This window comes from Chelon labrosus (assembly GCF_963514085.1).
Source record: "Chelon labrosus genome assembly, chromosome: 13".
NCBI lineage: Eukaryota > Metazoa > Chordata > Actinopteri > Mugiliformes > Mugilidae > Chelon > Chelon labrosus.
Genome location: NC_140346.1, coordinates 2,183,745 through 2,207,597, shown reverse-complemented (window position 1 = coordinate 2,207,597; position 23,853 = coordinate 2,183,745). Strand labels below are relative to the sequence as shown.

Genomic DNA, 23,853 nt, shown 5'->3' with positions numbered 1-23,853 from the left:
CTGTATCACATCAACTGTTCACACATAAGAGAAACATATGGGAGCTAGAGCTATGGATGGACCATATACTAGGTTTATAAATACTAAATGTTTGGTTTGAGGTAGTCTGATTAGAGCAAATACATTTTCACAAAGATAAAAGGGTTAATGTTATACTTTTGTCCAGCTAATATGCACCTGCCAGCCTCTGTAAATTGTGTTCAAAGTACACTCCACACTTAAGAGACAGCACATGGCAGATTCAATGTATGTCTAGAGCCAGAGACCAGCCATTTCCTATGTGATGGTTTGTTTGAGGTAATCTTATTAGACAGAAGTGAATATTTTCTCCATGAGCAGGATGCAAATAAAAATGATAGGCCTAGTAGTCTTTAAACCAGATTTTCCTATTGGCTTGTTCAAATCAAGGCCATAAAAACCCAACACGTAAAAAACCGCTTTGGTAAAATAGTAAATAATTAAATAAGCTAAATCATAGATTTGCAGAACAAATTAGGTCGCTCACATACAAATGTAGACATCGTGCGTGTCCCACTGCTACTTTTATTTATACAGCACATTTAAACAAGGTTTTAAATTTCCCTCATCACGTGACGAGTACCACCGCTGCTTCTCAAATACCGGAAGTGGCCGTTGTGCCAGAGCTGCTGTCATGTGATAGCTCGTCCGAAAAGCTGCTGTTGACAGTAGCTTCCCAGCTTTAGATGAGGCTAAGGTAAAACCACAGAGGAGAGAAGTTTTATGTTTGCTGTAGAAGAACAACACGGCTCGTTTCTGACGGAGAACAGGGAAGCAGGGGTTGTGTAGTTTCGCCCCTCGGACGCTGCCATGGGTTGCTGTTACAGCAGCGAGAACGACACCTCAAGTCAGGTAGTTAGCTGCTAGCTGGCTAAAGACGATATATACAACATGTTTCTTTAAGAAGTCAAATTTCGGGCGATATTTTATTTGTTAGACAGTGTTTCGTGTAAAATGCATTTGACGAACACGGCACAACGTTAGCAAGTGGTCTTTTTTAACAGTTAATGTTGTAACACTTAGTTTACCAACAACCATAGCTTGTTACTGTAAGCCTCCGGGATAGGCCTAGCAAAAGGCAGCCTATGAAGTTAGCACAGGCTGCCCTAGCTATTTGTGCAACATATTTACTTCCGTTTTTTTTTTATTTATTTAGAGCTTAGTAACAAATCATTGAATTAGTTACTCTTAAATGGCTAAAAGTATTCCGCTATGACCTGACCTTTACTAACACCCCAGGTTGATATTCAGATATCATTTTGATGTGTTTTGTGTCATATGACTCTTAGGATTCCCAGCTATTTTTAGTTTAGGGAAACGGCTCTCATCTTTCCTGATAATCAGTTTCAACTTTGGTAAAAGCAGTATAAGTAAAGTGTCTGTTTTACCCATATAATCCATATTAGTCTGAAAATATAACTTTTGTTAAAGTTGTAAGATAATCTTGACAATAATTGTAACGATAAGTGTTAAATGTTTGCTGTTTAAAAATGCATTGCTATAGTTGCAGAGTGGACAAATGCTCAAACATTTTTGCATCCCATCTTTATATTGTTATACCTGAGAAATTAAAAAAAATGTAATAATAACATGAACTGAAATTGTCCTTATCGTTTATTTACATTCTGATCTATTCTTAAAGAATAATGAAGAGACTAAGTCGCTGATCCCTCAGTTACACCCTGAAACCATACCTCCGAATGGGCACGAATGGCCCACCCCCCCCAACCGGGGCGGGGGAGATGAACAGGCCCTCCTTACATCAATTCTGACGAAAACTGCACAGTAAGCCACTACTTCATACCGTAGACTAGTCAGATGCAGCATGTATTTCCTGACCATAAAATCCCTCTTTTGAGTAACAAACTTATCATTGTTATTTTCAGGAACATCATCGATGTCGCAGCGGCTGACTCTGTAATGATGGAACCGAATGAATACATGGACCGAGCTCGGCAATACAAGTATGTGTGCAGGAAGTGAGGGTTAGGGTTTGAAAATGTGGCTTTAAAAAAAAAATGGAAAAGGGTATATTTCCCCTTAATCTAAAGATTAGTGACAAGTTGAATGATATGCAGCATATAAACTGTAAAGATTTCTTGGGTGTTAGAGCCATATGACAATGATACTGTAATTAAGAGCTTGGCTCAACTGGCTGTACGTATGTTTGGTGGTATCTCAACATGTTGTATCTCACTAATTTCTGGAAACACAATGGAGTCAAAATAATGAGATTTAGAATACTTTATTAACTGTTAAAAAGCAGTCCAGCTGTATTGTTGTGGTTAGTGGTGACAGCTTTGATGGTTGTTTGTGAAGTAGGAAAAAGAAGGTGAAGGTGGGAAGTGTAAGCAAGAAGCTTCTACACCAACAGCTGGAGGAGGAGATGGGGAATGTAAATGGTTCAAAACATTTCAACTGCGCTGACCTTCTACCGTTAAATAGTGGAAGTTGGATGATTTCTAAACAGAGCGGCTGTTTAGACTAAAATACAGGTGCAGATTAATCTGTAGCTTCCCAAAACACAGCCATCTGGTTTAAGACAAGGTGATGTCTTCTAGACTAAATGAAACTCTTTAACTGCAGCACAGCCGATGAAAGCAGCAGCCCTAATAAACTCCTGTTTTTTGTTTTTCTTTTTTGTTTTCTTCTTCAGTACAAAACTGTCTATGTTGAGCACCAGTCTGCCCCAAAAGAAAACGCTCCCTCTCCCCTCCCTCACCAGCCAGCCCCACCAAGTGCTTGCAAGTGACCTGGTGCCATACTCAGATGTTCAACAGGTAATCATACACTAGAACACATAGCTATACACTCACTTACCAAAACATTATGTACACTGGTATAAACAAATGCATTCTAATATTACAGTCCCGCACTAAATGGTAACTTTATGAAGGTTATAATATTCAGATTATGTTGAAACAGTAGAGGTGGTAACTCGACTGTGCGATCATTGTGGAGGATGTAATTTGTGGCGATGGTCTGAATTAAAATTAAGAGTGTTCAGTTATTTAACCTAGCCCCCTGACTATAATGAGGAACATGTGTCCGTAAAACACAATACGATTCAATAGTACTATAAATCACAGCCTCCAAAATGAAAACACAGTTGAATCAACAGCTCTCTCTGTTATTTGACAACATTCATGAAGCAAAGATTTTGTGCTGGACTGTTACATTAGAATGCATTTGTTTTCATTAGTGTACTTAATGAACTGGCAAGTGAGTATATATTGACTTGTGTTTGCTGCGCCCGCATTGTCTTGAAGCCTTTGGGAACAGTAGGCAACATGGTATTTCATTGTGTAGTTTAAAGTAGATCTTAATAGATATCAAATGCTTTCCTTTTCAGTGTCTTCATTGAACTAATATAAATATTGTGTTCTCTGTAAAACTGTGGATCTGATGTGTTTGCCACTATACTAATAACTGTTGTTATTATTTATTATTTATTTTATTTTTTTTTACAGGTGTCTAAGATCGCAGCTTACGCCTACAGTGCTATCTCACAAATCAAAGTGGACGCTAAAGAAGATCTGGTTGTCCAGTTTGGTATTCCCTGATTTTGCAAAGCCCTGCATATTTCTCCACCCATCCCGCGCTCTCTGTGTCACTCCTGCATCCTCATCTCCAGCCCACCTTTTTATTAAAGCATTTTGGTCCTTGTGCTTCTTAGCTATACCTCTACCTGCTTCAAAGACAGAGACAATGAAGGATTTGACGTCCTTTAGTGTAATGATGGATCAGTGACAGTTGTCAAATGGGCTGTTGAAGATGGTTTACTGTTGATGGGTATGATCTCATAAACAACAAGTCCTTTATACTAATGGCACAGGCTTTGTCAGAATCAGTTTTGGGGGAAAAAATTGATAAATGGTTTTCAAGACCATCTCAGTATCTTTATTTTGTTTGAACCCCTGGCCTGTAAACTAGGGCAAGGAAGAGTAGCTTTGAGTGTATCCAACTAATTGGTACAGTGCTATTGGCTGGATTAAGTTATTGGCTCTTGGTTTAAATATTTGATATAACCCCTACTAGAACAGGAGGAATGAAGAATTTCTGTGGTGTGGACTAATGAAAATTATCATAGCCTGAGGTGTTACATGTTGGCACTGCATACATCTTCAACTATCTCCTGTTTTATCCTGGGGTAACACACCCAATGTTCAGACTTTTTCATTGGAAACAAAAACTATGTAAATATTGGAACCAAAAAGGTGAATATGTTTTTTTTCCTCAAGATTGAGATGATTATAATTAAGATGTATGCTGGTAATCTGGTGTCACTCTGTACCAAGAAACATAAACCATCACACCAACCAGGCTGGAGTGTAATAATGTTTAAAAACTGACCTCAGATCAGGTTGGATTGGTAATTTGTCATGTGATGTGTATACTGCTATGGCAGCTGAGGCCAAATCATGAGTGACCTGTCCATGGCTGGTGTCCTCCGGTGGGTGAGGATGCAAATACAAAGCAGAGGGTGTGTTGGGTGGGCCTGCTAATGTCACTGGGAATCAACAGCGATTTCTTGGGGCCCAAGTTCTCGAGTTTACAGACGGTGATTCTAGCACTAAAGAACAGGCTGGCAGACTCTTTATATCAAATTCCATAACTTCACATATTTAACAGCAGCGGAGGCAGTCAGGGGTGAAAAGGGTTGTGTTGAGGGTGCAGGGACAGATACTGTGTATTCATGCCTTTGTACAGAATTTTGTGGTTAACTATAAAACCAGATGATGGATTGTATGAAGTTCCTCTCTTTGTAGAGAGTACATTGGTCAGGATTGGCGGAGATCATGTGGTGATTCAATATTTTTTTTTTTTTTTTTTTAATGAAATGCCAGAACACTTTTAAGGCCTGCATTTGTTAGCTTTTAAACCAAGCTTTTCGCTGCAAATTATAATATGATTGAGTTGTTCATATTAATCAGAAACTAACCATTGTAGCAGTGTGGGGGGAGCATTTGCAATCTATGTACACACACACACAGTGCGGATAAAATGATCAGAGACCTTTTTGTGATTATTTATTTGTCTTTTTAAATGTATATTTGCTCTTCGGAGGAGAGCGTGTGGCTGTAAGCGTGGACAGGAAGTGTGGCGAGCTACTCTTGAGCCTCTAAAGGGATGTTCTACAACTATGTGATTATTTAAACTGCGCAACTGATTTGAGCTTTTTTCGAAATGGGTTATTGCCAATTTGTTTTTTTTCTGTTTTGTTTGTTACTCATACGTAATACTACCTGAAATATGTTTGTAATATCTTAGGCTAGTACCAAAATGTTTTTTTGGTTTAGTTCATTAAAGACTCTCAACAATGCACCTGTGTCTTATAAAATAAATGCTGATATCCATATCCTCAAATCTGAATAGTAATAACTTTTATGCAACCAAGTAATCCCTAACAATATTCCAATATTTGTCACACCCATATTGGAGATACACTCAGTGACATTTGCCTCCTTACTTCATAACAATTAAAATATTAATTAAAACTAGAGTCAATGACAGTTTTGTTACTGAACATCCTATAGTAATTTCATTTTAACGTACCTCACCTCCAAAACGGCAAGTTTCTTTTAATAAAGGATTCAACTTAGTTTGGGGTCAGGGACTTTTAGGGGGAAAAGGGTTAAACACATTAGATCATTTTGCACAGCTAAAACACTGACAATGTATTATGTCAAAAAACAGAAACTAACAATTCAGATTCTACTACAAATACTGTACACAAATATCAAGAATCAAGAGTCTTTATTGTCATTATGAGAACATACTGTACTGTACTTTTTGAATATTTAGCTTTCAAGCAGTGAATAAAGCACAGGGCAATCATGTTAAGCTATGAGTCAACAAACCACAGGGAAGAAGAGTCACTGGAAAGTCTCCTTGCCGCATCTGCTGTGGTCGCTGCTGTGCTGCCATATCTTTGCCATGACGCGCTCCTGCCGTGTCACAGCACTGAAGTCCATGGTCTTTAACCGAGGCAAAACAGAAATCACACGATTCCTAGAAACAGAGAGGTTTTTGTAGATTTAAATACATCTGTATAGAAAGACTACAATTATAGTCTCACGGTTGTATGATTCCACCGACAAGATGCACATGAATCCATGTGAAGTCAAGTCTCATAAAATATACAGTATGTACTGAAAATCGTGATGTTTCAGTGAAGTTGAATTTTGGAATTTTTGCTATTTGACCTTTGTGTGTAATAGCATCATACTTAGAGCATGGATTCTTGTGATTGGGTCAAAAATGTGGTTTGTGAATTCACAGTGACAAGTGACTTTTCACCACAAAAAAAATAATAATATATGAATCATAGTTTAATCTGATTGTCCTAAATATTCAAAAAGTACTGTATATTATGTATATGTATAACCAAATTTGAAGGCATTTTTTCAAGACATTCCTGAGGTGTTGATGAATGCATTATCCCAAAAATGTGTTTTGTGAGGTAAATTCACACTTTGACCTTTGACCTTGTGTCAATAAATTCTGATCAGTTCATCTTTAAGCCTGGGAAAAAAAGAATAGGACATACATAAAAGGCGAAATTATGTCCCCAACAACAGAAGAAGCATAAAAATATTGAACTGGAAGGAGTCTCAAGCTGGGCAAACTCACCCATATCTATAAATCAGTGGTGTTGTACATAAATGAACCCATTATGACTTCATGAGAGACCAGATCGCTGGTGTTTTAACCTGCAGCCTCTATGTCTCTATACCACAATGGCAATGAGCCACTAGTCAATGCACCGTGTTGTAACCAGTGTTGCTATGCAGACCAGAACATGTAACACGAACCTGATCTACATTCATGCACCTGTTACACTGTTATACACCTACATGCTTGCCAAGCAGTCACGTCTCACATACACATTGATCGCGCTCTTGTAGCAAAGAGTAATCTCTCTCTCTCGTCACCTCTGAAGTATGATAGTATGAATTGCTGACTGTCTTATTCTGTTCTCTACACAGACATCTAGCAGCAGCTGTGGAATAAAGTTGGCTGCTGTGGTTGCAGGAGGTTGCTGCAGTGTTCAGTACGAAGCAATGGCTGAAGAGCTTTTGACGTTTAAAAATACTACATCTCTGTAGGACGTGTGAGTGTGTTTAAAAGGCGCCACCTGTAGGATTTGTTGGTCTCTATGACATTTCCATGCAGAGTGATGGTGTGTAGATGTGGCAGAGCTCCCAGCCTGTCCACCTCTGACAGGATAAAAATACTGTTTCCATGCAGATATAACACACGGAGTTCACGCAGCTCACCCAGAACCTGAAACACACATGCACACAAATTGCAGATGTACTGGGGCGCACCTTTAATCTGATAAAAGGCAATAATAGAAATATTAAATGCTGATGCTCATATACAGATACACAATGCCTATAAAGTATGCACCCCCTTCTATGTTTTCATTTTTGTTGCTTTTATAAATGGAATCTTTTTTTCTTTTTTTTTCACAAAAAACAAAAACAAAATAAAACTCTTTACTGTTATGGTAAAAACTTCAATTAATGAAAAAAAAATGTTAAAAATGAATGGTTTTGCATTGCTACATTTCTACATTATTTTGTAAAAATCAGTTTTCAACTGAACAGTAAAGAGTTATTTTGAGAGTATCGATTTTATAGGCACAGGTCAGAGAGAAAGACAACTAGTGTAAGAAAACACACAAACAAGCCAGGCAGAGGAAACTCACTTTGTCTATATGCGTGATTTTGTTAAAGGACAGATCCAGCCACGCCAGGTGTGATGGCTCAGCCAGGAAGTGGATTACTGTCATCTGGAGGTCATGAAGGTCAGTGATGTTGTTGTTATTGAGACGCAGAGAGGAGCTCAAATATTTCATCTTTGAATTTCTCTTTAAAGGCCGCAGACCGCTGGCTGGTTCCTCTGACCACATATCTGAAACAGAAATAATAATAATAATAATAATTCTTATTAGTTAGTAAACTTGTTGACTAGTTTAATTTTGTGCAGCGTTTTATTCATTGAGCAGTGATCAAGGCCATCAGTTGATCAGTTCATAAAGGATTATGATCTACACAGGAACTGTAATTTAAATTTAACATGAAGGCATACTAATTGTATTGCAGTAAACTGTAATGTGCAGCCAAGTGCTTTGATGACATTGTAGTGATAATAAAGAATAGCGTTCAGTACCATAAGGTCAGACTGGGAACCTTTAGAGGAGTATGACAGAGACAGAGATGAATACCTGCCAGACAGCTGATGTTTTTAAAAGATAAATCCACTGGAGCTCCATACATAGTCACACCTGGAGCAGACTCACCCACCTGTGGAGTGATAAACTGAACCAACAGCCTCCTTATCAATATCTATCTTGTCATGTTTTAGTGTGTAATGCAGCAGCTATAAAGTAGTAAATGGCAAATGTCAATTAATTTACCAGTCACATATACACATATTCAACACTCACCGCAGTGTAAGGCAACCTGTAATATCTTAGTCTAACTTTGCAGTAACTTAACCGCTGTTTAAGCTCCCTCTTGGTTTTGCTGTACCTGCCGAAGAGACAACAACCCGTTACTAAGGAAACAAACAAGTACATCATGGGATTTGTAGGCTCTATATTGTAGGCTCTATATTGCCACTGGCATACTGTCTGTCCAGATTATGATTTAGTTTCCTACTTTATTTCAGTGAAATATATATGCTGCGGCAAATCCGTCATTAGTTACTTAAACCAAATACATGTGTGTAATATTTCGCTTGCTAGAAACCCATTGCAATTTAATTAAATCCAGCGTACACCGATCTGGTTTGACAACGTCAGCACTGTTATTAAATAGAATATGGTACATAGCGAATACCGGGTACATTAACTATCCGCCTATTTTAAACCTGAGTGACCCGGCGTAGCAGGGCGTAAAAAGCAAGCGCGTTACTCGGTCAACTTCCGGTCTTTAAACCAATCATCTTCGCCTATTTTCAGACGCGTCGATACGTGAAAACGGGTTGGCTGGTTCAATCCTCGTCGACTCTTTTTGAATTTTGTTTGCGTTCGTGTGACTGTTTGATTTATTCACACAAGCTCCATGAAAGACGGCGGAGAGGCAGCGCTTTTCCTGAGAGAATAAATAAATACTTTACAGAGTGGCACATTCCACGTAGTTGGCTTTTAAGGTGAGTCGCTGCTTGGAAGCAACATATGATGCCGTTGGATTTTTAGAATCACTGTTTCTTCAGATTTGCCAAGATAGAGCTTAGTTAGCGCAACAGTTAAATGTAAGCTAACGAACATGAGTTAACATCAATGTCAACCTACCCTTGGTAAAACAAATGTAGCTCACGGTATGTAAAGTGTGAGGAATATTGGTCGTCAACATTAGTTGGGTAGTTGTATTTACTGAAAACAAGTTAGTTTGTGCTCATTCGTTAGCTTGCTAACGCTAGCTGCACACGCTTTCATTTAGCTAGACTGTGTTTTGATTCTTCCAGGTTGAAATCCCTTTTTGAGGAAAAGGGTCAGCCAAGATGACGACTAACTTGGGTGTTAAGGCTCTCCTTGGCTGGGTAAGTTAATAGTTGCAGCAATTATACAGTATATTGCAGTAAAGTTAATTACAATTCCTGTTTTACTGATGCATTTCCCCCCTAACTATAATTTTATAGGTCAACAGCATGAAACTGTCCGACAGAGAAATCAGTATCGAGGATTTACAAGATGGGTCAGTCTTAGTGAGACTTGTTGATATGCTGTAAGTATGAGCATGTGAAGAAGTAGTTGGCTTATGTAAACAATGCAACGTCAATGGTTGGTGGACTGTATTTTAAACATGCTTTTAACCCTGCTGGTGGGTTCTTGGAAATATAGACATATGAACTCATTGTAGTAAACCTCAGTTTTGTTTAATTTGTGTCATCTCAGGAAAAAGGAACCCAACTCCCGTCTCACTGACTCCATTGACGATCGTTTCAGACTCATTTCAGACTTTGTGGAAAGTGAGTTTTAAAATTGTATTGAGATGTTTTTTGTTTTTTTTTTTCTTTTTCTCCAAATGTAGTACGAGCTTTATGCTATTAAGTCTTCTGGTTTCAAGAAGACTGAGCACAGCAGTGCAGTACTGTTGGGTGTGGTCTCAGAGTACCTGTAATGATGCCAAACACTGATAACAGTACATTAATAAAACACACCCGGTGCCATGTTTTCTATTCAAGTCATATTGTTGTTTTGAGGAGTAACTTATCTTTTTGTCTTGTTTATTAGGGGATTGCAGATTTAGTTCAGCCAAAGGCACTTCTTTATCTTGGGACAACATAAGAGATGGCATCAACCTAACAGTAGAAATTGCAAAGGTAAAAGTCCAAGAAATGATAATAAAAGTCAATAGTCAACAAAGATATATTCTGAACATTTTTTTCTGATATCACCAGGTGCTTTTGTTGTTGGTGTACCATGATATGATGAATGACCGCTGCACACTAAACATGCTGGATTGCGAGGTGGAGGTAACCAGTTTCCACTGCTGTACATCTAATTTCATTCATCATGTTTTGTACGACCATTTAATCTTTTGTCAATGTTCCCACACTGTTAGCGAGAACTGGCAAACCTGACTGGTTCCTATGTGATGGAGAGTGAGGGCTGTGTTTATCTGAGCAATGGACTTGTTGCCCACTTGACAAGAAGATGTAAGTCACAAATTTGCTAAATCTTCAATTTCTCCATCATTTGTGTTAAGATTTCAGTCACACATGCAGTTACTGCAACTGTGTAACACCAATTTTCTGGTTCAGATTTTACATGCAAACTGTTACATGTGCCTCAGATTTGCCGGTCTCCCGTGACATATTTGAGCGATCAACAACTACCTCTACGTCCAATGTGTCGTCAGTGTCCTCCTTCTCGGATGATGATTCTCCTGTCTTCCGCCGCACACAGAAAATTATGTTTGTGGACATGCAGACTGTGGCCTCTTCCTCAGTCAGGTATCTACCTGGATTTAAATTCAAACCAACACTACTTAAAATATTCATCAACATTAAGCATTAGTAATGATGTATGTACAGTATAATGCATGTGCTGTCATTTGATTTATTCAACCTCTGTATTAAAGGTGACTTGGTTTAAACCAATACATGTGCCCAAAACAAATATTTAAAGTTTTACCTCAAAATACCACACAGATCATTTGTTTTAACATGGATGTAGCCGTTTTAACATAAGACAATAAGTGAAAGCAGCTTTGTTTGTGCATTACATATCGAAAACTTGTAATTGGGCTTCATATGAACATTGATATTTCTTTCGCTCCATATGCACATATACATAAGGCAGTCCTTATCCATTTTTCCTAATCTATAATTCTTTTTGATTATAATTTTTCTTGCATGTTCTGGTTTTATTCTCTTAGTAAATCTCCTCTGGAGGATATTATGAACACGCCCAAATTTCAGATAAGGAAAATGCAACGGCAGATGATCAAGGAGAGAGACTACAGGGATGAGCTGGAGAGGGAGTTGGCCACCAAAGTCACGCTCATTGCACAGAGGGGTAAGACATTTAAATATTTGCGTCTGAATAAAAACATTTAGGCCAATAAAAACAATGGGTAATACTTTTTGTGTTTTTGGTGTATCTTTTATAGCTAATATTCAACAGCCTTGGAGTGGCTGAATGTGCTAACTGTAGTTTAACAGATGTGTGATGATATTGTTTGCCTTTTCATGTCTGTTTTGTTTTCATCTTCTCTTCAAATTATGCAAATGATTTTTTTCTCCAGAGTCTCATATTAACCAGTTACAATACCGCCTGGATAAGCTGAAAGAAGAGCAAGGAGATCAGGAGCAAGCTATCAGACAACAAATCAATGAGCTCGAGACCAAGAATGACAGGTAAATATACAAAAATAGTGCTAAATTTATCTTTTTGAAGTTTTCTTTATCTTTAGAAGTAAAAATCACTATGCCCCATGTATTAATCCATTCCTGGACCACTTAATTAAGTTTTACCAGATGTGGCGGATCATGTATCAGGGTATGTTAACCTCTAAAGGCTAAAGTCCTTGACAACTTAAAATTAAAAGAGGACAGACTGATCTAGTAAACTCAAGCTTTTCGCTTTTGGAAGTAATGGCAAAGGTAGCTACCATATAAAATACAGAATGATACATTCTAATTATTATTATTTGGTGTATAAGTCTAAACTGGAAAAATTTAGTTGTACGATATTTTTTTTCCATTAGGTTACAAATGCGTCTTAATGAGATGTTAAAGCAAAATAAGGATCTGAAGAGTACCACTTCAGTTATGGAGCGACAAGTGGATGAGCTGGCAGAAGAAAATGGCACACTTTCTTCTCAGGTAATAAAATGTCTCAACATTTGTCAATGTTGAGATCAAAACTCTCACTTTTAACAGATTGTAAAGTGTTTGTTTTGATTTTTTCCCCCAGATGAGAGCAGCATGTTCACAGTTGGCCATTTTTGAGGCAGAAGTTGGCAGATTGACTGAAACCCAAGCATCTGCTCAGGAGGAGTGGAGAAGCAAAGAAAGCTACCTACATGAACAGCTCAACCAAGCAACTGCTCAAAAGGTAGACTGTAGATTCACGACAGCAATTGTGAGACAACTGTTTATGATTTATTCTAAGCATATCTATGCTTATTACATTTTCATGTTTTGTCATGTAAACACATCATTGATCTTCTCAAACATCCCTTAACATTTAGTATGATAGCTATTAGTGGGACTTCTGAAGGAAGTAGAAACATAATGTCAGAAATGTAAGAATTGGAAAGAAAAGCTAATTGTAAATAATCATGGTACTTCTCTGATTGAGTTTTGGGTTCTCTAGCTTAATGTATTATACCTCTTTTTTTTTTCTCAGGAGATCCTGGCTGAACAAATTCAGATCCTCCAAGGAAAGATTTCCTGTTTGGAGGATGAAATTAACAAAGCTGCAACAGAAGAAGTAGGAGAGAATATGGGGCCTGTGATGGAGGTAAAGTGCATAATTCTATGCAAAAAGATGCATTTCCCCATGTATAATCTATTTTCTGATGGTTAATGAGAAAAAATATGTTCTTAAATTTCCAGAGAGAAATGTTGGAAAATGAAATCAGTGGTTTGAGGAATGAATTGGAGAGCACATCATGTTTCCTGAAAAAGGCTGAGGTGGAAATTCAGGCTAAAACTCAGCAGCTTACTGAATGCCAACATGAAATTTCTCAACATAAAGAGCTCCTGGAGCAACAGAAGCGCCAAGCTGAAGAAATGATTCAAGTCAAGGATGAACTTTTGGAGAAGTTGCAAAAGGAGATAACTGAACAGAGAACCATTTTACAGCAAGAGATCCAGGAGCTTAACCTTAAACTTCAGATAGTTGAGCAGCAGAAAACTGAGCAAATAACCAGACTACAGCAACATATTGCTGCTTGTGAACAAGAAATTGAAAAACTAAAGGAGATAAAGAAAGAGAAGGAAGACCTTCTACATCAAACTGAAGAAAGTGTGAAGGATCTTGAGACACGATTATCTGTTGCTACTTCTCTGTTAACTGAGAAAGAGCAACAAATTATTGGCCTTAAAGAAGAAGTTGACATTCTTACAGATGAAACTAAAAAAAGCAAAGATCAAATTCAAGCCAAAGATGAAGAGCTTGCCAAGTTACTTCTGGAGAAGTCGAATGAGCAAGAAATTCTTCATAATAAAATCCAGACCATAACAGCCCATGTGGAAGACCTTGGCTCATCTCTCAAGCAGGCTAAGCATGAAATTCAAATTAAGCAGGACCTACTAGCAAAAAGTCAACATGAGAATATGCAACAAAGGGATGTACTTCAACAACAGATTTCAGCCCGTGAAGAGGAGATAAAGAATTTAAATGCAGAAATGCAGGTAAAAAATGAGCAGCTTCTTATGCTAAAGAACGTCTGCTCTCAACAGTCTGAATCTCTCGAGCAAGAGATTAAAGATTTAAACGGCCAAGTGGAAAGTCTGAGTGATTCTCTTAGAAAGGCTGAGGAACAGGTTCTGACTCAACAGGTTATGCTTACACAACAGCAGCAGGACAGTGCTTACCAGAAAGACCTTCTGCAACAACAACTATCTGCTTCTGAAGAAATGGTGAAGAGCATGAAGGAGGAGATCCAGACTAAAGAGGAACAGTTGAACTTGTTGAAAAATCAAAGTTCAGAGCAGGAAGAAAAACTACACCAAGAGATGGAAGAATTAAATAAACAGGTGGAATGTTTGAGTTCCTCGCTGAGGTCTGCTGAGGAGAATTTGCAGTCCAAGGAAAATCTGTTAGCAGAACAGCAACTACAGAGCACTCGGCATATGGAGGCACTCCAGATCCAGATGGTAGCATCTGAAGCTGAGGTGAAGAGGCTAACTATGGAGATTCATACTAAGGAGGAACAGCTGGTTCAGCTCAAGACTGAGACGTCCACACACGCTGAAGAGCTACAGCAGGAGATTGACAGTCTGAATCAACAAATAAAAAGTATGAGCAATTCTCTTGAGACAGCCAAGGAGCAGAGTCAAGCCAAAGAAGATCTGATGGCTAAGCACAAGGAGGAAAGCAATTTGCAGATTGAAGAATTTAGAAATCACAGTGCAGTTCTTGAGAATGAGTTGAATCAGCTGAGGCAAGAGATCCAGACTAAACAGGATGAGGTAGACATGTTAAAAGTTGAGAGCTCCAAGGAGTCCGAGGTCCTGCAGAATGAAATCCAAACTCTCAGAGGTCAAGTACAGAGTTTGAATGAATCGCTGGAGACTGCAACAGAGCAGGTTCAGGCTAAAGAAAACCTGTTGGCTCAAAAGGCGAACGAAATATCACAGGAAAAGGAAACGCTTCAGAACATGAAGACAACATCTGAAGAGGAGAGCGGAAAGCTTAGGGAAGAGATCCAGGCCAAAGAGGAACAACTGGTCACACTAAAAAAGGAGAGCTCCACACACACTGACATGCTACAGTGTGAGATCAAAAGTCTGAAAAACCAACTAGATCTTATGGGTGACGCTCTCAAGACAGCTGAGGAAAATGTTCAGACTCACTTTGCTATGCTTAACAAACAGGAGCAAGATGGTGCTCTTGAAAAGGAGCTTCTGCAGCAACAACTATCTGCATCTGAAGAGATGATAAAGAGCATGGTGGAAGAGATCCAGACTAAAGAGGAACAGAGGAACATGTTGAAAAATCAAAGTTCAGAGCAGGCAGAACGACTACACCAAGAGATGGAAGAATTAAATAAACAGGTGGAATGTTTGAGTTCCTCGCTGAGGTCTGCTGAGGAGAATTTGCAGTCCAAGGAAAATCTGTTAGCAGAACAGCAGCTACAGAGCACTCAGCATATGGAGGCACTCCAGATCCAGATGGTAGCATCTGAAGCTGAGGTGAAGAGGCTAACTATGGAGATTCATAGTAAGGAGGAACAGCTGGTTCAGCTCAAGACGGAGTCGTCTACACACGCTGAAGAGCTACAGCAGGAGATTGACAGTCTGAATCAACAAATAAAAAGTATGAGTAATTCTCTTGAGACAGCCAAGGAGGAGAGTCAAGCCAAAGAAGATCTGATGGCTAAGCACAAGGAGGAAAGCAATTTGCAGATTGAAGAACTTAGAAATCACAGTGCAGTTCTTGAGAATGAGTTGAATAAGCTGAGGCAAGAGATCCAGACTAAACAGGATGAGGTAGACATGTTAAAAGTTGAGAGCTCCAAGGAGTCCGAGGTCCTGCAGAATGAAATCCAAACTCTCAGAGATCAAGGACAGCATTTTAATGATTCGCTGAAAACTGCAACAGAGCAGGTTCAGGCTAAAGAAAACCTGTTGGCTCAAAGGGAGGAGGAGATTTCTCAGGGAAAGGAAACACTTCAAAACATGAAGAAAATGTCTGAAGAGGAGACAAGAAGGCTTAGGGAAGAGATCCAGGCCAAAGAGGAACAACTGGTCACACTAAAAAAGGAGAGCTCCACGCACACTGACATGCTACAGCACGAGATCAAAAGTCTGAAAAACCAACTAGATCTTATGGGTGACGCTCTCAAGACAGCTGAGGAAAATGTTCAGACTCACCTTGCTATGCTTAACAAACAGGAGCAAGATGGTGCTCTTGAAAAGGAGCTTCTGCAGCAACAACTATCTGCATCTGAGGAAGAAGTACGGAGGATGAAAAATGAGATCCAGACTAAAGAAGAACAGGTGGTACTGCTGAAGACCGACAGCTTAGAGCAGTCAGGTGTGCTACATCAAGAGATCCAAAGTTTAAAGAAACAAGTGGAGACTCTTGGCTCCTCACTGAGGAAGGCTGATCAAGATATGCAATCCAAGGAATACCTGCTGTCCCATCAATGCCAAGAAAATGCTCAGCAGAGGGAGGTACTCCACAAACTACAGGAGAAAGTCCAACAAGTGGAGAGTCTACAGAAACAGATCAACTCTCAGGAGGAAGAGATTCAAAATCTAAAAGAATCTCAGCGTGAGAAAGAAAGCCTCCTTCTGAAAGCTGAAGAGAAGCTTCAGACCCTCCAGACAGAGTTGTCGGGAGTCAAGACACTCTTAGCTGACAGAGACCAAAATCTCAGCCTGCTTAGGGCCAAAGTCATTGCACAAGCTAACTTCGTACAAAAAGCAAAGGAGGAAGCTGAAGCCAGGGAAAAAATTCTGGCTGAGATGGAGGATGAAGCAAAACAAACAGATGTTCTTCAACTTCAAATCCAGAATCTGAAGGGGGAAATGGAGACCATTTCTCTGGAACTTGTGTCTAAAACGCAGAAGTTGCATGAAATTCAAGAGGAGTCTGATCAACAGATACACCACCTCCAGCAGCAACTTGAGTCAGTAAATGCGGACCTTAACCATCTTAAAGAGACAAAAGCTGAAAACCTCAGACTCAAAGAGGAATTGAAGGAGTTCAAGATTACAACACTCACACTGGAGAAACGAGTTGAAACCATTGTCTTTGAGAAGGAAAGACTTGCCAAGGCACATCAGGCCTTAGAGAAAGAGAACAAAGTCTCTTGTAAACTAGAAACCATACTGCAGCAGGAGCTGGAAATGCTGAAAACTGAGAATGATAAACTGTTGAAAGAAATGGAGAAATCCAAGGAAATTGAGCTTCTCAACAGAGACCTGCAGGAACGGCTTTCAGCCAAATCGGAGGCTGCAGAACACTACAAGATTCAGGTGGGTGTGACCACAAAAGCAATAAAATGTCACACTTAGATCAGTCCTTTCTACTCCTTACTAATGGCCAATAACTTGTAGTTTTACTGTTGCACCACAATTTCATGCACGTTCATGGTTGATTGGTATCATATTTGTTCTCTGGACTGAATTTAATGTGCAGAAATGTGTTTTATTATCACAATGCCACAGATGGAGAAGGCTGCAAGCCATTACAACAGCAAGAAGGAACTTCTCCAGAAAAGCCAAGAGGAGGTGGATGAACTCAAACAGTCCTTAGAAGCAAAAGAGCGTGAAATTAGGGACATTAACATGGACAAAAAGATACTCCAGTTTGATTTGGACAAGGTCCTAGCCAATGAGAAGAAACTTTCAAACCGAGTGGCTAGTTTGGAGGCACAGGTTGGTATTGTATTTTAGAGCATGAACTGTCTCTTAAGTTAATTTAAAATAATTAAGTACATCTCTTTTTTTTTTTTTTTTGTCACCCTATTGTGTCATATGTTTAGCTGGCTTGTGCTGACGAAAGCCTGCGAGTGCAGAATAAGATTCATGGCAATGGAGGCAGCACAGCGGGGTCTTGTTACTTTGAGGTTCCCAACACACGCTCAAGTATTTACACTAAAGCCTCCGTGAAGAGGACAATGAGCTCTGACAGCCTGGACCAAAGTTCTCTGGAAGACTCTCTGAACAGCACAAGGTAATTGCTGAGTTATGGGCACCACGCGGGCAGTATTTATTGTCTCACTGCAAAGCTTTCTGAAAAGCTGGGGATTATGATTGTGATAAAATGTCTTATACGAACTGTGATAATTGGGTACATTGGCAGACAATCGCTCAAGAGCATGTTGGCCGTGTTCACACCTGGAATTGATATGTCTTAGGTGATCTGATCACAGGTCGGTAAGCTTTGATTGAAGGTATGAAATGCATTATTTTACTTTGGCAGGAAACTTTCAGCGCCTGATGAATCAAGCACCCCACTTGTCCGCAGTTCAGAACGCTTGGCAGCCAAACGTCGGGGTCTACAGGCAGAATCACTGGAGACTTTGTATTTTACACCTATAAACACCAGACAGACCAACAGGTATGTACTTGTGACAGTTACGGTGTTTGATATAAGTTTCCGTCTTATGAGTGAAGCAAAATTGTTTGTCTCCCTACAGGCATTTTCTTTTGCATATCTTTGAATTGCCAACAGTAACTCATTCATTATTGCCCTCACATGTTTAAAACATTTTGCTGATTAAAAATCAGTTCAGTCATTTTTTGTGAAGCACAAACAGCTGAACTGTTTTGATTAGCCTACATCTTATTATATTACAAGTAACTAGTCATGAGTTTGACATGTTTGTTGCTTCTTGAAGATATCATGACAGCCAATGCAGCTGTAATTGTCTACTTTTTATTGTCACAATCTAGCAATTGTCTGTTCATGCTTAGGTTCTTGAAAAGTGGATTTTCAATACATCAATACTTGAAATCCATTTTCTCTTTAATCTCCCAGGACCATTACAGAGCATAATATGGAATTTGATTCAGTGCGGAAAAATCCAACTTCATCTGTCAAACGCCGCAGGACCACACAGGTTATAAACATCACTATGACTAAGGTGAAGGAAACTCACCTGCACATTTGTTACATGTTTTGCATGTTCACATTGACACCCTCTTGAGGCTTTTACATCTGAAAAATCACAGTGGTTCCCCAAAAATATTCATTATGCAGATGTTTCAGGATTTTCTATGCATGTTTATTGCTTTTTTTAAAACCACTTTCTTAATTTTTCTAATACTTTTTTCGTCTAATGAGGACATTGTTGCCCTTGTTGTTGTTGGGAGCACTGCTCATAGTAACTTTTTAATTCCAACTTCTAGAAAACCCCCGGCTGCAACGAAGGTGATGAGACTTTCTACAGCCTGGCAACAGCTCGCTCCCAACCAAACCTCTCCAGTGCCCATTCTGCACAACCTGTGTCTGTGGCGCTGTTTGACACACCTGCCAGGATGTCCAGCGGTCCCAGCGACCAACTCGCAGGGCTACCAGGATTGAGACGGAGCACACTCCATTCACAGGGTAAGCAAATACCTGGATTAAGTATAAGTGAAAAGGATGGCAGCATACTGCAGAGCAATGCAATTTTTGTTCATGGTTTGTTATTAGAGACATTTTTCTTATGTGACTTTATACTCTGTGTACCATGATGCATGACCATGGAGCACTTATTGGACAGCAGTACTAATTGGTTATTGATCATAGATGGATAGATATTGTAGTAAAGAATTGACATTTGTCTTGTATTTGTGTCTTTGTTTTCTCTACACTTGTTTGACTTTAGCTACCAGGACATTCTGTGTGGGAGCAGAGAACGAGCCAGACGGTGCACCTGATGATTGGATGAGGATTGCTGAGCTCCAGAGCAGAAACAGGGCCTGCCTTCCTCATTTAAAGAGCAGCTATCCTGTGGAGTCTGAGGTAAAGGAGGAGGCCTGAACTCACCCTCACCCCAACAGACATACTGTTGTACATATATGAGTTCAGAAACCTAAAGTATAAGATATTATTGTGGCTTCACATCAGAAAGGAGGGATTTTATTTAGTATGTTGGCCAAAGGTATCTAGGGCCGAAATGTTGCCTGCAGCTCTAAAACATGGTTTCAGTGTTACATTACTTTGCAGTATCTGTCCTTGTCACACTAGTTTCTTAAAATCCCTTCTTTGTCTATACCTTTAGACCGGTTGTAGCAGCGCATTCGCATTCACAGATGAAGAACTTCGCACAGGTGACCCATCTGACACTGTCCGTCGGGCATCCATGATGCCAGGTCAGCTGCAAGACTCCCTCGTCTCTCACCGCCATTCCCTCATGTTGGGACAAGCAGCCGGTGCTCGTTCTCATCGCCTGTCCTTGATGCCAGGCCAACTGCCATCCAGAACGGTCAGCTCCTCTCAGCTGAGAAGCCCAAAAGGGTTGAAGCAATCTACATCTGCACTGTCTGTTCATCAGACTTCACCTGAGGTTGGTTTGCAGTAGTTTGTCAAGCAATATAGTTTTGAATCAAACCAAATGTTTGGCAAAAGGACATAAAAGAATGATGCATTTTTCTGGCTATCATTCTGAAACCGGTAATAGCTACATGGCTACTTATTTCACTGGTAATTTGAGAGCTTACTCTTTGGCTTATTCTTTGGTCTTTTGGTCTGAAAAGAAATTTAACCTGAATCTATTTTTAATTTTCATGTTTTTCTTTCTGTCAATCTGAAGAGTAAGATAAGAGCCAGTTGCTTCCCTCGACCACTCACTCCCAAAAACAAGAACGTGAACAATAGACCCTCCAGCTCTCAAATTCAGCCTACCCGTACTCCAGTAAGTATGTTATATCTCAAATATACTGCTTGGTTGGTTTTGCTACAAAATAGTTGTTTGTGTTTTTATGGATTCAGTTGGGAGTATGTTTGGAATAGTTTTCTAACAGTTTGACTTGTGTTGTTCTCAGGCTGGACAGAAGCAGTCTATGTCATTCACTATTGAAAATACCCCCAATAACAAGGACAGCTTCCTGCACAAAAGGCTGAACAAGCTACGGAGTTCCACCCGGAAATCTCCAGGCAAAAGTACAAAGAAATCGCCTGCTCACACAAGTGCACGCAAGTGCCAGGAAAACAAGCCTCCGGGAAATTCTCGTGCTGCAATGGCACGAGCTGGCAGACCTAGCAGCTTTAAGTCACCGCAGGTGTCGGCTAAAGGACTGAGGAAGTCTCCTCAAGCCACCAGCAGGTCTGCAAAGTCTCCTGGACTGACAGCAAGTGCTCGCAAGGTAAACTTACAGACAAACGCAGGGTTTTATAGGACACTTTAAAAATAATCATTTTATTGTAGCCTTTGGGGTTTCTCCCTATGTCACCATCCTGCTTATTGTTTAATAGTAAACGTGAGCTCATCTTCCTAATTGAAGTACAACAGCAAATACATTGTATTAAATAAATGACATAAAATGTGATTTAACAGGTTTTACTTGTTTGACTGAAAGCATCAGTTGTTCAGACAGGGACTGCTAGACCTCGTGACCCCTAATTGCAAAAGTCTGATCTTAAGCTAGAACTTAAGAACAGCTTAAAGGACTGCTTTGGTTTATGGGGGAACAGTAAGTCAGTAATAAAGTGATTTAATCAATAAGTGCTTTAAATTTGAACAGTAAAATATTAAAATTAACTTTAAACTGGTAGTTATTGGAAATGTGGTTGGAAAGTGGTACAATCTAATTTATTTATATCATTATCACCCTTAGTTGTGAGCAGACATGTTCATCATGTTACTTCCCTACAAAATTCAAACGATCCGTCTGATTATAACAGCATCACAGTTTTTAACCTTTTGTATTTCTGGACCATTTAGTTTGTGTTCCTCATTATTGATCTAACTACTGAAACAACTGAAGTATGTGTTTGGTCATTACATTTAAGTAACTGCAGAATTTGAACTCTGTTTCCTGCAGCATGTGTCTATAAATGAAGAAAACCTTCCTGGATTTCTGAACAGGTCACTGTTATAGTGATTAATTTTATGGGGGTTTGTCTACACTCATTAAAGGCTGGCTGGGGGTTCTCATAATCCTAGTAATGACTCAGTGTGTTTATCACACATTCACTTAATGGGTGTGGGTGTCTTTTCTCTCACTTGAAACACCAACTACACAATGCTGCATTTTTTTATTAAATGTTGTCTTCATGTTGTGTTGTTGAAATGTGAGCTTTGGTTTAATCTCTTTTGTTGTTTTGTTTTTTTGTTTTTTCTCACACGCAGATGATCAGAAGGATGAAAATCTGAGGCCTTTTTTCGCAGTGTGGACTATCATTGATGCTCGATGCTACTTCTCTCCCCCTTTTGATGCTACGTTCCATCCTTCCTGCACACAAACAACTTAATTTTTATCTCCATCTTTCTTTATCTTTTATCATTTTATTCTGTATTTTATTTACATGTCTGTCAATAAAAGATTTTAATTACATTGCGACAAAGACTTCTTGTTGAACCAGGTTGCCATTTTAGCACACATCTTGTCAGGCCATCAGGATAATTAACTCTGTACTGTTCCACAAAGGTCTTTATGCATCAAATCATTACTACACTGATGGTGAAGGTTTGGTTTTTGAACCGAGGCAAGGTCTCTTGGCATCCTCATTACAATGTTTCTTGGAAACCTGGGTCCTGGCATTTATGTGGAGGTTACTTTGATACCTACCACCACCTGAACATTGTTGCAGACAAAGTACACATTCGTGGCAACAGTAAGAATGTTCCTTGCATCCTGGTGAACAGAAAATATGGAAGAGACTTGTCCTCCCAAATCAAGGCCTTCTGGTAGTTTTACCACATTCAAAGAGCAGAACACTAGATATTGTTATAAAGTCATTTCATGTATATGTCTAACAAAACATTCATTATACTGAAACCAAGGATGAGGAATTCGGTTGCCTGCTTGGAGGTCATCTGGAGCACACCAAGTCAGTTTAAATCATCCATTTAATCACATGTTCTGTTTTCATATTGTCTTTTTAGTCTCACATTATAAAATAAGGGAAAACAACCCTGAGTTGAGTGACATGACTGCTGCATTAAGCAGGGTGCTCTTCACCGGGTTGTCTGTTAGTCACTGTTTGGGAGGTGGGGTTCAGAGCTGACATATCGGTCACAGCACCACTAAACTGGAGATTAAAACTGCACCCTATTAAAACTGTGGGTAAATAATTTCATTTCAAGCATGTGATCCTCATTTAAACTCACCTGTGGCAAGTAACAGGTGCTGGCAATATAGAAATCAAAACTGAAGCCAGTTGGAATGTATAAAAGTTGACTCAACCTTTGTGTTGTTTGCCTGTGTATGCCACACCAAGCATGGAGAAGAGAAAGAAGAGCCAAGAATTGTCTGAGGACTTAAGAAGCAAAATTGTGGAAAAATATCAACAATCTCAAGGTTACAAGTCAATCTCCAGAGATCTTAAAGTTCCTTTGTCAACTGTGCGCAATATAATCAAGAAGTTTTTAACCCATGGAACTGTGGCAAATCTCCCTGGACGTGGACGAAAGAGAAAAATTGATGCAAGAATGCAACGCAGGATTGTTCGAATGGTGGATAAACAACCTCAGTCAACTTCCACACAAATTCAGGCTGTCTTGCAGAAGAACTCAGGGTGCAACGGTGTCAGCTCGAACAATACGTCGTCGTCTGAATGAGATGAAGCGCTATGGCAGGAGACCGAGGAGAACCCCACTTCTGACACAGAGGCATAAAAAAGCAAGACTGCAGTTTGCAAGAACATACCTGAGTAAGCCTCAATCCTTCTGGGACAATGTTTTGTGGACAGATGAGACTAAGGTAGAGCTTTTTAGCAAAGCACGTCATTCTACTGTTTACAGAAAACCGAATGAGGCCTACAAAGAAAAGAACACGGTACCTACAGTCAAATACGGTGGGGGTTCAAAGATGTTTTGGGGTTGTTTTGCTGCCTCTGGGACTGGGTGCATTGATTGTGTGCAAGGAATCATGAAATCTGGAGACTATCAAAACATTCCGGCCCGTAATGTAGGGCCTAGTGTCAGAAAGCTGGATCTGCATCAGAGGTCATGGGTGTTCCAGCAGGACAATGATCCAAAACACACC

General features: G+C 39.5%; 3 protein-coding genes across 5 annotated transcripts; 2 read left to right on the top strand and 1 right to left on the bottom strand.

Moving 5' to 3' along the window:
* The first annotated feature begins 544 nt into the window (after positions 1-544).
* lamtor1 (late endosomal/lysosomal adaptor, MAPK and MTOR activator 1) lies at positions 545-5,341 on the top strand. Its single transcript, XM_084559297.1, has 5 exons — positions 545-870; positions 1,661-1,803; positions 1,905-1,982; positions 2,675-2,798; positions 3,489-5,341. The coding sequence occupies exons 1-5, from the start codon at positions 829-831 to the stop codon at positions 3,579-3,581; spliced, it is 480 nt and encodes a 159-aa protein (XP_084415423.1). The 5' UTR covers positions 545-828; the 3' UTR covers positions 3,582-5,341.
* Positions 5,342-5,698: 357 nt separating this feature from the next.
* lrrc51 (leucine rich repeat containing 51) lies at positions 5,699-8,865 on the bottom strand. Its single transcript, XM_084559168.1, has 4 exons — positions 8,252-8,865; positions 7,733-7,938; positions 7,157-7,305; positions 5,699-6,030 (listed from the first exon to the last, which is right to left on the bottom strand). The coding sequence occupies exons 1-4, from the start codon at positions 8,301-8,303 to the stop codon at positions 5,895-5,897; spliced, it is 543 nt and encodes a 180-aa protein (XP_084415294.1). The 5' UTR covers positions 8,304-8,865; the 3' UTR covers positions 5,699-5,894.
* Positions 8,866-9,000: 135 nt separating this feature from the next.
* On the top strand, positions 9,001-22,191 carry LOC311498532 (uncharacterized protein). Of its 3 annotated transcripts, none has more exons than XM_084559166.1 (25): positions 9,001-9,180; positions 9,496-9,570; positions 9,670-9,755; positions 9,926-9,999; positions 10,265-10,353; positions 10,432-10,506; positions 10,596-10,689; positions 10,827-10,986; positions 11,412-11,551; positions 11,781-11,892; positions 12,243-12,360; positions 12,452-12,592; positions 12,887-13,000; positions 13,096-17,190; positions 17,383-17,592; positions 17,700-17,890; positions 18,140-18,277; positions 18,698-18,779; positions 19,069-19,267; positions 19,530-19,666; positions 19,926-20,210; positions 20,457-20,558; positions 20,689-21,009; positions 21,688-21,731; positions 21,996-22,191. In XM_084559166.1, exons 2-25 carry the CDS (start codon positions 9,532-9,534, stop codon positions 21,997-21,999), a joined length of 7,050 nt encoding a protein of 2,349 aa, XP_084415292.1. In that variant the 5' UTR covers positions 9,001-9,180; positions 9,496-9,531; the 3' UTR covers positions 22,000-22,191. The 3 variants fall into 3 exon arrangements, with proteins under 3 accessions (XP_084415292.1, XP_084415291.1, XP_084415293.1); XM_084559165.1 differs by having other exon boundaries at positions 18,698-18,803; XM_084559167.1 differs by lacking the exon at positions 21,688-21,731 and having other exon boundaries at positions 18,698-18,803.
* The last annotated feature ends 1,662 nt before the right edge of the window (positions 22,192-23,853 follow it).

Bases quoted from the DNA above. Each gene is read 5' to 3' on its own strand.
- lamtor1 (XM_084559297.1), top strand. From the start codon at position 829: ATGGGTTGCTGTTACAGCAGCGAGAACGACACCTCAAGTCAG. The intron at 1,983-2,674 runs GTATGTGTGCAG...TTTCTTCTTCAG, and splicing joins GACCGAGCTCGGCAATACAA to TACAAAACTGTCTATGTTGA. The intron at 2,799-3,488 runs GTAATCATACAC...TTTTTTTTACAG, and splicing joins CATACTCAGATGTTCAACAG to GTGTCTAAGATCGCAGCTTA.
- lrrc51 (XM_084559168.1), bottom strand. From the start codon at position 8,303: ATGTATGGAGCTCCAGTGGATTTATCTTTTAAAAACATCAGCTGTCTG. The intron at 7,939-8,251 runs GTATTCATCTCT...TTTCTGTTTCAG, and splicing joins AAACATCAGCTGTCTGGCAG to ATATGTGGTCAGAGGAACCA. The intron at 6,031-7,156 runs GTGGCGCCTTTT...CTCTGTTTCTAG, and splicing joins GAGACCAACAAATCCTACAG to GAATCGTGTGATTTCTGTTT.
- LOC311498532 (XM_084559165.1), top strand. From the start codon at position 9,532: ATGACGACTAACTTGGGTGTTAAGGCTCTCCTTGGCTGG. The intron at 10,690-10,826 runs GTAAGTCACAAA...CATGTGCCTCAG, and splicing joins TGCCCACTTGACAAGAAGAT to ATTTGCCGGTCTCCCGTGAC. The intron at 19,268-19,529 runs GTAAGCAAATAC...GTTTGACTTTAG, and splicing joins GAGCACACTCCATTCACAGG to CTACCAGGACATTCTGTGTG.